The sequence below is a fragment of the Helianthus annuus genome, chromosome 5 (assembly GCF_002127325.2).
Source record: "Helianthus annuus cultivar XRQ/B chromosome 5, HanXRQr2.0-SUNRISE, whole genome shotgun sequence".
Lineage (NCBI taxonomy): Eukaryota > Viridiplantae > Streptophyta > Magnoliopsida > Asterales > Asteraceae > Helianthus > Helianthus annuus.
Genome location: NC_035437.2, coordinates 148,939,097 through 148,952,054, shown reverse-complemented (window position 1 = coordinate 148,952,054; position 12,958 = coordinate 148,939,097). Strand labels below are relative to the sequence as shown.

The following is a 12,958-nucleotide window of genomic DNA, read 5'->3' as shown; positions in this document are numbered from 1 at the left end:
GTCTACCTTCTTTCAACGCCATCGCGTCTTGCTTTTCCTCTTCAACTCGGAGTGCATAAGCATGTACCTGTTCAGAAAAATCACACAGGCAAATATCCAAACCATCCTCCTCATACTCATGCGGGTTGCATCCATCAACTATATCTGCCATGAAACACTCATCAACGCCGTTAGCATTAGAATTGTTACATTCAAACGCATTTTTCTATTTCCAAAAGCCATATCAACTGTACCAAATCTACAATCGATAATAGCATGTGCGGTGCTTAAAAACGACCGACCCAAAATTATATTTTGTTGTTGCTTAGGGTCCGCCGATGAGTAATCCAAGACTAAAAAGTCAACCGGGTAACAAAACTGATCAATTTTCACAATTACATTTTGAACCATACCCCGAGGTAACTTATGAGACAAATCGGCCAAAACAACCGTTGTCTCCACCCTTGCTAACGGACCAAAGTCATATTGGTTATATAAGCCCCCCGGTAAAATGCTAACCCCGGCTCCAAGATCTAGCAACGCCTTAGCCATTTGAAAATTACCAACTTGTATATTAATCAATGGCGTGCCCGGATCTTGGAGCTTAGGAGGAAGCTCCCCATTTAAAACCGCACTCACTTGCCCGGTTAAATCCACCCGCTTAGGCACTTTCTTCTTGTTTTGCCTTTTTTGTGTACATAATTCTTTTAAGAATTTTGCATAAGCGGGGACTTGTTTTATTGCATCGAGGAGTGGGAGATTTATTTTTACTTGTTTAAACATGTCCCACATCTCCTCTTTTTGAGGACCTCTCGACACGATAAAATTTTTCTTTCCCGGGTCAAGTAAGGCCGATGGAAACGAGACTTGACTCGGTTCACCCTCAACCTTTTCATTCTTTTCGTTTTCACCCAAACCCGGTTTTTTAACAATTGTTTCTTTTGGTTTAACCGGTGAAACTTCATCATCACTTTCATTACCCGTGACATCCTCAACTACCCCCTCAACCAATTCGGGTGACAAATTGGCTTTGAACTCTTTTCCACTTCTCAAAACACTAACATGATTAATATTAACATCACCTCGTGACGAACCATGTGAAGGGTTTACCTTAGTGTCGCTTGGAAGTTGACCCTTACCTTTCTTCAATTCCGCCACATCGGTTGCTAATTGACCCATTTGGGTTGTTAGTGATTGGATGCTTTTGTCACGAACCTCATCCTTTTGCATTCGCACTTCATCAAGTTGGTTCCGTTTTTGCATCTCCATTTGCATACTCTTTAGCATCTCCATCATCTCGTTTCCACCCGAAGAGCCCCCTTGTTCTTGACCCGTTTGGTATTGTTTTTGATAGCCTTGGTTATTTCCGCCTCGGTATCCACCTTGGTTATTATAAGATTGGCGTGAACCAAAGTTACCTTGGCTACCTTGAAAATTCGGGTTTGCTTGATTTGAAGGGTTCCCATATCGAAAATTCGGGTGGTTCCTCAACCCGGGGTGGTAGGTGTTAGAGTTCATATTATTGTAATTCCTACCACCTCCTCCTTGACCTTGACCTTGAACCGCATGGACTTCTTCGTATTGCCCTTCCAACATCCCTTGGCAATTTTCAGCCGCATGACCTATTTCATTACACAAAGCACAAACATCATAAATTTGGTTAGTGGTTTGAACATTACCATCATCTATGGCGTGCACTTGAGGTCGAGCAATGGCCGGTCGGGCTCTTCTTGAGGCTTGAGCTTTCCTCTTTGATGTAGTTGCCATGCTTTCCAAGAACTCCCAATCATCGTTCTCATAATTTGTTCCAAAAGTCCCACCGGTAATAGACATCAAATCACGTGCATCTTCGGCACTCAACCCCTCGTGGAAGGCATTCATCAACTCCCACAATTCAATTCCATGGTGAGGGCAATTTTTAATCATCATATTGAAACGCTCGAATGCCTCGTGAAACATCTCACCATGTTGTTGTTGGAAGCTTCTCAACCCCTTTCTTGCATCGTTAGTCTTTTGGGCGGTGTAAAACTCATCCAAGAAAGTTTGTTGCATCTCCCCCCATGTATATATGGATGCCGAAGGTAACGTGTAAAACCACTTCTTCGCCTTATCTTCCAAAGAAAATTGGAATAATACCAATTTGATATCGTCGGCCGAAAACCCTTGACTCCCAAGAGTGTTGCAAATTGAGTCATAAGCCTCTAAATGAAAGTAAGGCTCCTCCGTTGCCAACCCCTTGTACTTTGGTAAACTTTGCAAAGAGTTGGTCCTTACTTCAAATGTTCGCCCTTGATCATTATGAGGAATGACTACCGGTGAATGGTTTTGAGTGATTACCGGCCGAAAATGTGCTTCGATACCCCTCACATTTTCTCTAAGGTGTCTCCTTGGTACACCATACCTACCTCTTGGAATAATAGGACCATTTGGCCTTGGTACTTGCCCTTGTGGTGCGATTGGTTGTTGAAACTGTTGTTGTCGCATCGGTGGGCGTTGAGGTGGCCTTTGGAATTGTTGTTGTACATGTTGTGGCCGGACTTGTTGCAATGGAATAGGTTGTTGCATTGGTGGCCCTTGTGGTCTCGGCCGAATGTGTTGTGGTATAAGTTGTTGTTGTGGCATTCCACCAACACTTGTCATCCCTTGAGATTGACTTTGCACATACCCAAACTCCCCTTGATCACCATAACCTCCATAAGCCTAACCATCATCATCATACCCCTCAAAATCTTTAAATCCCTCATCATAACCATCTCCTTGAATTCCCGAAGTTTGCCCAAATGGGATGGTCGAATACTGAAAACCCGATTGTTGTTGTTATGGTCTAAAAGATGAAGTAGTATGCACAATAGTTGAATTTGGTGCAATTGTGAAAGTGGATGATGATTGACCCGTAGTTGGGGGAAAGAAGTGGGATAATGGTGGGATTGTGGTGGATGGGTTATAGGTAAAGGTGGGTTCAACTTGGGTAGTGATTGGTTGGGTGACATTGGATGGTGTGAATTCAGCGGTGGTGTTAGGTAATGTGGTGTTTGGTGATGGTTGGGTGGAAGTAGGTATAAAGGATGAGGATGATTGACCCGTTGTAGGTGGAATTTGAGAATCAGCCATGATGTTTCTCGGTGCGATGGGTGAAGTAGGTGAACCAATGATCTTGTTTTCTCGTACTAAAACTCTGTTTTGTCTTAGCGTCCTTTCAATTTCCGGATCAAACGATAGCGGTGATGACCTGTGAGAGCCCCTAGTATGCATACACCTGAAGTACCTGCACACTAAAACACAACCAGCGTAAACCCGAAAATAACAAAACAAAACTATTAAACTAACACACGTTGCGCACTACTCCACGGCAACGGCGCCAAAATTTGACGTGATTGTCGTGGGTCACGCAAATTTAATCCCCAAAACAACTATAGATAGTGGTAAGAGGGTATCGAACTCAGGGAGTATGTGGAAGGTATGTCGATTGTATAGCTTTGCACTTAAACTACAATTAATCTAATTTGCAGAAAAAATAAAGATCAATGGTTTGGATTGTTGTTTTAGAAAACTAAATTAAAAACTAAGAGCAAATTGAAATTGGTTGTTTAACAGATTAGGAAAACAATGACCATCTTAGGATTCAGTTTCTTTAAACAATTGTGTGTAATTCCAACTAGAAAGAGTTACATAGACATAACTCGTGTATAGATAATTGTTGTGATAAAAGAGAACAAAGTACTCGGATTAGATAACGCGAGGTTGTTTCCCGATGACCAATTAATCAATAACCAACCCTAACCCTTCCCGTGATATCTCTATTGCCAACGGCACCAAGAACGTACGATTGAGACTAGAAATTGCAATATCGATTAACAAATTACAAGCAATTAAACATACACCATGATATTCAAGCAACGCAAGTTATCATTCTAGAAATTCAGAAATAAACACACAAAAGTTTAATAGAAACATTCACCTAAGATGATCACCGAAGAGTTTAGCCGGACATGGCTTGGTGAATCATCATATTAGCAAATCCAATGTTCATGCGAATCGAAATTACAAACCGGATGATAACAATTGTTCAAAACCAAGCAAGACAGCCAAAATTCGCCCCCAAGATGTTCCAAAACCGTCCAATCATGAGAACCCTTGAAAAGACATCTAAAAACCAACTTAATGAGGCAGTTACACATTTGATCGCAGCCACCACCGTAAATTACGGCTCCACTGTAATTTACGGTGGGCATAAAAGGTTTACGGTGCATATTGTCTGAATTACGGTAGGCTCCAGATGAAATCCAGGTCCACCGTAAATTACGGTAGGACCGTAATTTACGGTGGTGGGCTGATATATCTTCTTTTGTTTCGTCTCTTGTTCCACGCTCGACCCGTTCGTCTCTAAACCCTCCAAAGCTACATTTAATCCATCTTTTAACTCCCGAACCGCACCTGAAACATAAGCAACAGTAGTTATCTAATTCAAGATAATTACACGATTAAGTGAAGGATTATTTCGTCTTTTAACATGATTAAGGGTTGTCCAATGGACCACCCGTCACAGGCCCAGGGAACCGTTAATAATTAAATTTTAAAATACATTGTATTTTGAACCCACTCTAATTTTAATGAAACTTAGACCCAAATGTAGACAAAAATATTCTCGTTCTAATAACATATTTATTATTTTCTAGAACGCCATATTTTAGAAGTTATAAGCACCAAATAAGCGAAGCAGTTAAATTAATTATAATATATAATGTATAAAAAAATAATAAAACACAAACTTTGAAAGTTAAATTCAAATGTATACGTATGGAAAAAATAAAATAATAAATAAACTTTACATTTTGAATTTGTGAGTACACATAATCAGATAAGAACTAAATATAAATAATAAAATATTTGCATGAAGTAGGTATGTGTAATTTTGAAAGAACAATTAGAATAGATAGATATGATACGTGTCTTTCATATCTAAATAAAAATAATGACAAGGCATAAAGCCTTTGATATAAATAGCCTACCAAACTTCATATCTTCTTCATATCTTGCATTCTTTTTCCTTATTCCCTGTATCGCCAAACTACCCTTTCAAAACTTCTATTTTTATTTTTATTTTCATTAATAATAATAATAAAACTCTACCCTGTTTTAAGTATTGTAACTCCCGATCACCGCTACCCTTTCCGATTGATCTGAGCCTCATAACTTATGTCAGGGCTCTGCCCGACTAAGTTGTTGGGATTCGGTCTCGGGACATTGGGACAAGGTTGAATTAGGGGTACTATACTTACCACGAGTGCAATATATATTTTTAATAGCTAAGAAATTATACCCAAAATTTATACCAGGAAATTTCCTAGTTGAACCCTAAAGTTACAAAGCGGGTCCATTCACCATTTTATTTTCTTTTTGTGGTTCACCCAAAACTATTATTTATTATTCTATTTTGTAAACAACTCTCATCAAAAGTCATATCAATTATTTTATTTGCCCCATAGGAAACCTTAATTGAGACACCCAGGTAATCCTATACCACTCCTAAAATTTCCAGAACAATCAGAATCAGGATCAGGGCCCCTAAAACTCAGAGGGGGGTGTTCCCTACTCGATGATTATCCATATGAATTGTTGTCAAAATTGAAATTATGATTTCCATCGACTCAGCAAGCCTACCCAGGAACGTGGCAACCCTATGACGAAACGTGGCCCGTCACGTCACGCGGGGCCCCTATGGGACCCCTCGCGTCACGTGAGGGGGTCAAACTTCAGCTATAAATAGAGAGGGGGTCGAGCAGTTCAGAAGTGCCAATCAAAATTCTCAAAAATGAAATCTGACTCCTTTAATTCATAAAATACACTCACAATAGCGAGGCGCTGCTACGATACCAGGTATTAACTTGATCGCTGCTACGATTCAATGTCCGATCGATTGAAACTATCCGACCGGATGTTTAAGTGTTATCCTTTGTCATTAGTCGTGATTCCGACAGGATGTTTGAGTGCCGCCCAAACTCGGGGTAGACTCTGTCATTCGTTGTGAATCCGATGGATGTTTAAGTGATTACACTTTGTCAGTCGTTGTGAGGGTTTTAATCTCGTGAGTTATCGTAAATGCTGTATTAGTTATTTACCTAGTTCGTGTGCACTAGGTTACAAGGCTAATCAATAGACTAAGCTCTGCCTGTATAAATCTGCAATATATCAAGGCTTATATGTAGACTTTGCCTGTTTGAATCTGCATGCTTATAATGTGAGTCATTCTCTTTTTATCAACTGTTTTACAAATACTCCAAATTATTTTTAGAGTTATAGTTACAGTGATTAAGTTTATGTAATTACCAAATTACAGCCGGTATGTGGGGTATTGTGCACATTACTATTGTTTTATCACTTTAGGTGAGCGAACCTAATTAGTGATACCCATCACCATTGGGGCAGCCAATGGGGGATATGATCACAGTCACCGAAACGAGTCGAGTGATAAATACTGTGGGTAGTTGGTTTGATATCAGAAACATTGTAATCTCTCTTAATACTGTAAATTATAAAAATGAGTCGTTTTAGTAAACTGAATGATTCACTCAGTATTTCCCGCTGACAAAACCTTTTTAAAACGCGTTTCAGGTAATTACAGTATATTGGAGTAAGAATTGGATCCGACACTGAAGGCATCAAGAAGTGGCTTATTTTATTAATTAAATCAAATTAAGAAATATCGTTTTATTAAAAGCTACCTTTGTAAAACATGGAATTTATTCCATCTATTTAAATAAAATCCGGTGTTTCTAAACTCTAATATTTTTTCCTAACTCACGGTCCTGATGAAATTTCCGCTGCAATGTTTTTCAAAATAATCACCGGTACCACTTGACTGCTCGCGGCTTCCGATTCCAGCCAGGATGGGGTCGGGGGTCGTGACATCAGTGATATCTGTGGTATTATCCCGGGACTTCTGCTGTATGGAAATACTGACCTAGTCCCCAGATAATACTTTCTGCAAAAGCTTTGAAATATAAGCTCGCCCTCAGCATGCTGATGAAACAATAAAATTGGTAGTCGCTGCTGTTGAAAACAAAAGATCCTCTAAAGGGGACACACCTTAAAGTCGAAGCCGTCATCTCTCTGCGTATACGGAAGTATCGACCTGAGCTCTCACGGCCCTCGCATCTACCCCTTAACAGATATCAGCTGTGGTATTCTCACCTGTAAGACTGAATATTGGGGTCTGGATACGGGAGTATATTCTGAGGTGGGACACATGTAGATGTTTAAAGTTCTAAAACACTAATTCAGTATCCCGAACAGGTTGAAAGTTTTATGAGAATTTAAGTGGATCAGTATATCGGCAATCAACGCGAACTGTTTAAAAGCTTAAAATGAAATAACAGCTTAACGGTGCTAGTGTCTAGTCGGCAGCTGATATGATCCTCTTGCACGAACTCACAAAATATTGTTTGTACATATTTCATTTCTGCATTTAAAATTCTGTTTCTATTTTATGTTTCATATTTTGAAAAATTCAAAAAAGATTTTCGACAACTGATGTTGGAGAGCTGATATTCAAAATTTCAAAGGCTAAACATGGTGAACAGAGGGATTGGCTAAATGATTTGAAATGGTGAATCAGAGTTTGAAATGTTTTAAATTGTGATAAATTTTAAATGTGATAAATTCTCGAATGTTTAGTTGATTCATTAAGTTGAATTACAACTTTGTTGGTTTGTAATAGAGTGTTTGAGATGTGTAGGTTTCTGATCCTGCTGATACGGAAAGTCAGGAGATACATTAGAACCTGAGAAGAGCTTAAACTGAAAAACTAGGATTTGATCTCAAGGTGATAGCAAATTCCAGATAGCGATCCCATCATGATGAAAGGGGGAGTCTGACGAGGCTAGAGCCAAAGAGAAGATCCTGGTATATGCTAAGAAAGAAAAGAGACTAATAAAGACTGAAGATGCAAAGACTCGACACTTAAGACTCGTCAACATCTGAGGGGGAGTCTGTTGGTGCATTCATCTGTCGTCTTCGTCTTATGTCGAGTCTCAGTTTCGGTGCGGATCTGATCAAGGGTGACATCATCAATATGACATCACAAGTGACATCATATTGATGACATCACAAATCATCATCCATTACATCTTCACAAGAAGACAAAATAGAATGTGTAGATGTTGACTGTTTAAAAGTTGCAACCGTTTGAAGGCCCAACCGTTTGAAAGTATTCCGTTTGAAAGTGGTGGCCGTTTGAAGGGTGGCATGTCACCTTCAAACGGTCAGGGGTCCTTTCTATATATAGGCTTCAAACGATCTCATTTGTAACAGTCTTGTTTCCGACGCCGAGGTGCCGTCGAAGTGTCTACGTACTGTAAATTGTTACAAGATCAATAAAAGAGACAGTTAATAGTGAATCCAAGCTAAACGAAGACCAAATCAATGTATTCCGCCTCTGATTCGATCTGAGCACTCTTCTGATCGACTCGTTAGGTCGTTTCACGATCCTATAATAGTCTAGTGCAATATCGCCATAGATCTGAAAAACTCTCAAAGTTTGAATGCAGAAGCTGCCAAGCAACAAATGGTGTTTTTAGCATCTGTCCTGGAATCGTACGAAAGTCTGATCACGGGTAAGGTTGGAAACCCGAATATGACGAAGGAAGATTATGACCAGATCGATCCAGAGGAGATGGAGCTGATAGACATAAAATGGTGCATGGCTAGCGCTATGAGGAGAGCACAAAGATTTATGGAAATCACCGGAAGATCATGTTTAGGAACTGCTGATACAAACTGGGATTCGATAAGTCGAAAGTTACTTGTTTCAAGTGCAAACAGGAAGGGCACTTTAAGAGAGAGTGCACAAACAGGCAAACTGATGAAGTTGTGAATTCATTTAAAGATGATTATTATCAGAAAGCAATCTATCATCGCAACAGCGAGTCATCAAAAGTGAATCAAAGGCAAATCGATGAAGGTTCATAAAAAGAGAAGTCGAGGGCTCAAGTAGTTATTCAGGACGATGAGGGTTATGACTGGAGCAAGGTTATTCTAGAAGAAGATTATGTTGGATCCGCATTCGTAGCTGAAGTTGTTGATGATAAATGATGGCAGAGAGATAATGCTAGTTTTGAAATCAGAAAGCTGTATGCTCCTTTTAAGGAAGCACAAAAAGCAAAAAGATGGGATGCTGAGCGAGAATGTTATTTGGATCCACAAGGTAATCCAGTGGTTGATCCTAGGAAGGTGGATTTCGATGCAGTGGCAAACATATTTCCAGATCGTGACACGTTTCATACAAGGAGATTATCTAAGAAAGATTATGAAGCTAACTTGTTTAAACGATTAAAAGAAGTTTTTGAGGCAAGTTTACCAAAGGTGATGGAGTTGAGAAAGAAGAAAGAAGAAGAGATTGAGAAGCTCGTCGAAGAGGTGAAGAAAACAGCAAGGGATGTTGATGAAAAGAATGATGAGGATCAGAAGTTGACAACAGAAGAATCAAATGTGCCAGATGAAACTGAGGTAAAAATTCTAACTGAATCTTCTGAATTATTAAACAATGATCAAAATGTTGATAAAACTGAAGATAAGTGCAGGAATTGCATAGAAATGTGCAAAGCATGTACTGAGAAAGACGAAAAATTAAAATCAAAAGATATTGAATTAAATAAAATTGAAACTATTTTCAAAATAAAATGCAAAGAAGTGATTGAAAATGAAGAAGTTTTGAAACAAAAGATTGAAGAGCTGACACTGAAATGTCAAGATTTTGAAAAAGAAAATGAGATTTTAAGACAAAAGTGTTCGGCAAAATGTGAAGATTGTGTTCAAAAAGATAATAATTTTCAAGATTTACAAAAGGAATACGATAAAATGAAATGGTCAAGTCATAGAGTACAAGAAGCTTATGATACTTTGAAGAAACAAGTCAAATGTATGGATGAGAGGTTGTCTGAAAACTTAACAACAACAAGACTTATGAGAAAAAGTTTGAAGAAAAGCAACAGGAGTTAAATAAATGTATTGATGAAGTTGCTAAACTCAAACAAGTTTTGGTTGAAAAAGAAAAGATTGTTACAAAACTTCAAAGTTATCATAGTTCAAAAAGATTGTGTTCAAAAAGATAATAATTTTCAAGATTTACAAAAGGAATACGATAAAATGAAATGGTCAAGTCATAGAGTACAAGAAGCTTATGATACTTTGAAGAAACAAGTCAAATGTATGGATGAGAGGTTGTCTGAAAACTTAACAACAACAAGACTTTATGAGAAAAAGTTTGAAGAAAAGCAATAGGAGTTAAATAAATGTATTGATGAAGTTGCTAAACTCAAACAAGTTTTGGTTGAAAAGAAAAGATTGTTACAAAACTTCAAAGTTATTATAGTTCTTCGTACATTCTCGAACGTATTTTCAACATCACACCAGATGACAAAGATTCTGAAAAGAATAAAAAAGGCATTGGTTCAGAACATCATCAGGTGCCACCACCACTGAGAGGTAATTACATGTTTTATGATGAAGAAAAGGTGGCAAAAGGTCTGAACATGGTTGACCAATTACCTGAAAATATCGATGTGACTTGCACCAAATCTGATGATGCTGACATTCTCGAACGTATTTTCAACATCACACCAGATGACAAAGATTCTGAAAAGAATAAAAAAGGTTTTGGTTTAGAACATCATCAGGTGCCACCACCATTGAGAGGTAACTACACGTTTTATGATGAAGAAAATGTGGCAAAAGGTCTGAACATGGTTGACCAATTACCTGAAAATATCAATGTGACTTACACCAAATCTGATGATGCTGATGATTCAGAGGTGGTAAGTAAGGTTGTTGAAAGTGTTTTGAGAGATGAATCTATCAAAGGTAAGTCTGAATCACAAGATGAAAATGAGGGAAGTGTTGGTGCACTTCATCTGTCAACTTCGTCTTGGATCGAGTCATACATTGTATTATATAGTTTAGGGCACAATATACGAGAAAATAGGCAAGTGTATGTGTTTAGAGAGATAGTTTCGCTTATAGGGACATTGTCTAGAGGTTCCGCTTTTATGTCAAGTGGGAGGTTTCGCTTATACGGTAAGTGGAAGGTTTCGCTTATTCCTACATGACATTTGAAGCAAAACCTCACACCTATATAAACCCTAGAAGCGAAATCATTTGTAACTTTGTCAAATTCCATACCGAGGTGCTACCGGTGTGAAGATCGAGCTGTAAACGTTGTCAAATCAATAAAATCAGTAGATTAAGTGAAGAACAAGCTATTTCTACCTACGTTTCTTGTTATTCCGCACCTGAAACATAGAAGAACGCCTCTGAACGACTCGTTCGGGTCAATTCTCGATCCTACAAGTGGTATCAGAGCTTGGGAGGAGGTTTTCTACAGAAATTAGCTGGAATTTGTCAAGATTTCTTATTTCTACACCTTCTATTTTCAATTTAGAAAGTTGTACCGGTCAGAATTGGGTCAAAATTGCGCAGAATGTATGTTATTGGACATTAATAAACCCTGGAAAGTTTCATGCCAAAATATGGACTAAAAGTGGACCAAATGATATTCGAACTTAGTTCCGCTTATTCGGACAGTATATAGTTTCGCTTCAGTGACATCATACAGTTGAGTGATTTCGCTTATTTGAACAGCTAGTTCCACTTTTGTGTCAACTTAAGTGAGGGTCCGCTCCAAAATCATCAGGGTTCCGCTTGAAAGGTTCCGCTTCAAGGGACATATTTGGAGTTTTGCTTATTAGTTTCGCTTATTCAAACATCAACCAGTTTTGCTTATAAATACATCAGAAGGTTCCGCTCTTCTGAACATCCTGGTTTCGCTTCAAAGGTTGATTAAGGCATAGTTTCGCGCTTATCTGGTTATCTGGGTTTTCGCTTGTTGAGCACACTCACCTAGTTTCGCTTATTTGACAATGTTTTTGAAAAACGTGCTAAGTCTTCATGGATACCGAGTTTTACAATGCATTTGCAACACCGTCTGCTCTAGCTGCAATTGCTCAGGCCATGAACTTAGAAAACGAGATGGGAACCACCCAAAAGCCCCCTAAACTGATGAGTATTGAAGAATACTATGGGTGGAAAGATCAGTTCGAGAACTGGGTTCAGGCAAATCATCTCAGATCTTGGGAATGCATACTGAAGAAATATGTGCTGCCTAGAACAGAGTTGCAAGTTCTTAAAGAATTATCTGAATTTACGGATCAGGAACGGGTTATGTACAAAGCCGAGAAGATGATGATCAGTTTATTGCAACAAGCGATCAAAGAAGACATCTTCATTTTATTACAACATGACAAGACCGCAAAGTCAATTTGGGATGCTCTGCGTGTTAGATTTGAGGGTAGCGAAAACATGATAAAAAGCAAGAAGGCGCTGCTCAAGAAAGCGTTTGATCTGTTCAGCAGCCTACCTGGTGAAGACACAAAGAAGCTGATTGAGAGATATTGCCACTTAGTGCGATCCATGTCTATGTTTAGCATTACTAAAGATCGTGAAGAGTGGGTGGATAAGTTGGCTGATGCACTACCGCAGAAAGAGTGGGGAACTTATCTGATGATTCTGAAGAATACGGGTGTTTATGATGGGTTGACAATCTCACAGTTCATCGAGAAGATCTAGAGTCAGGATCTGGAACAACAGAAGATTGATAGGATGAACAGTCCGAGTGGTCAAAAAGATGTAAAGATGTACTATAAAGGAAGTGTTCCAGTTCCAGAATCTCAGAGAAGTCCGAAAATTCAAACTGCATTCAGTGCTGGAGATTCATCAGAAAAAGCTGATCAAAGTTCAACCAAAAGCAGCAGTGGATTTTCATCATTTCTGAGTGTCAATCCTAAAGAGTCAAATACAAGTTTTCAGTCTCAGGGCACAAAGACAGGAAATGGTTATGTAATTCAGTGCAACATCACTCTAAATCTTCCAGAAGGTCAAAGTTTTTCTGAGGAAACTGCGAAAGACCACATGGCTCTTCTTAGTTCTG

At 38.8% G+C, this 12,958-nt stretch overlaps 1 protein-coding gene and 1 non-coding gene across 2 annotated transcripts; both read left to right on the top strand.

Moving 5' to 3' along the window:
* Window positions 1-1,876: 1,876 nt before the first annotated feature.
* Window positions 1,877-1,982, top strand: LOC118492730. Its single transcript, XR_004894732.1, has one exon. It is a non-coding gene; the product is annotated as a small nucleolar RNA R71 (small nucleolar RNA).
* A 6,560-nt stretch (window positions 1,983-8,542) lies between these two features.
* On the top strand, window positions 8,543-9,975 carry LOC110943759 (myosin-7-like). The gene is made up of 3 exons (XM_022185494.1): window positions 8,543-8,831; window positions 8,951-9,006; window positions 9,076-9,975. The coding sequence occupies exons 1-3, from the start codon at window positions 8,543-8,545 to the stop codon at window positions 9,973-9,975; spliced, it is 1,245 nt and encodes a 414-aa protein (XP_022041186.1).
* Window positions 9,976-12,958: the final 2,983 nt, after the last annotated feature.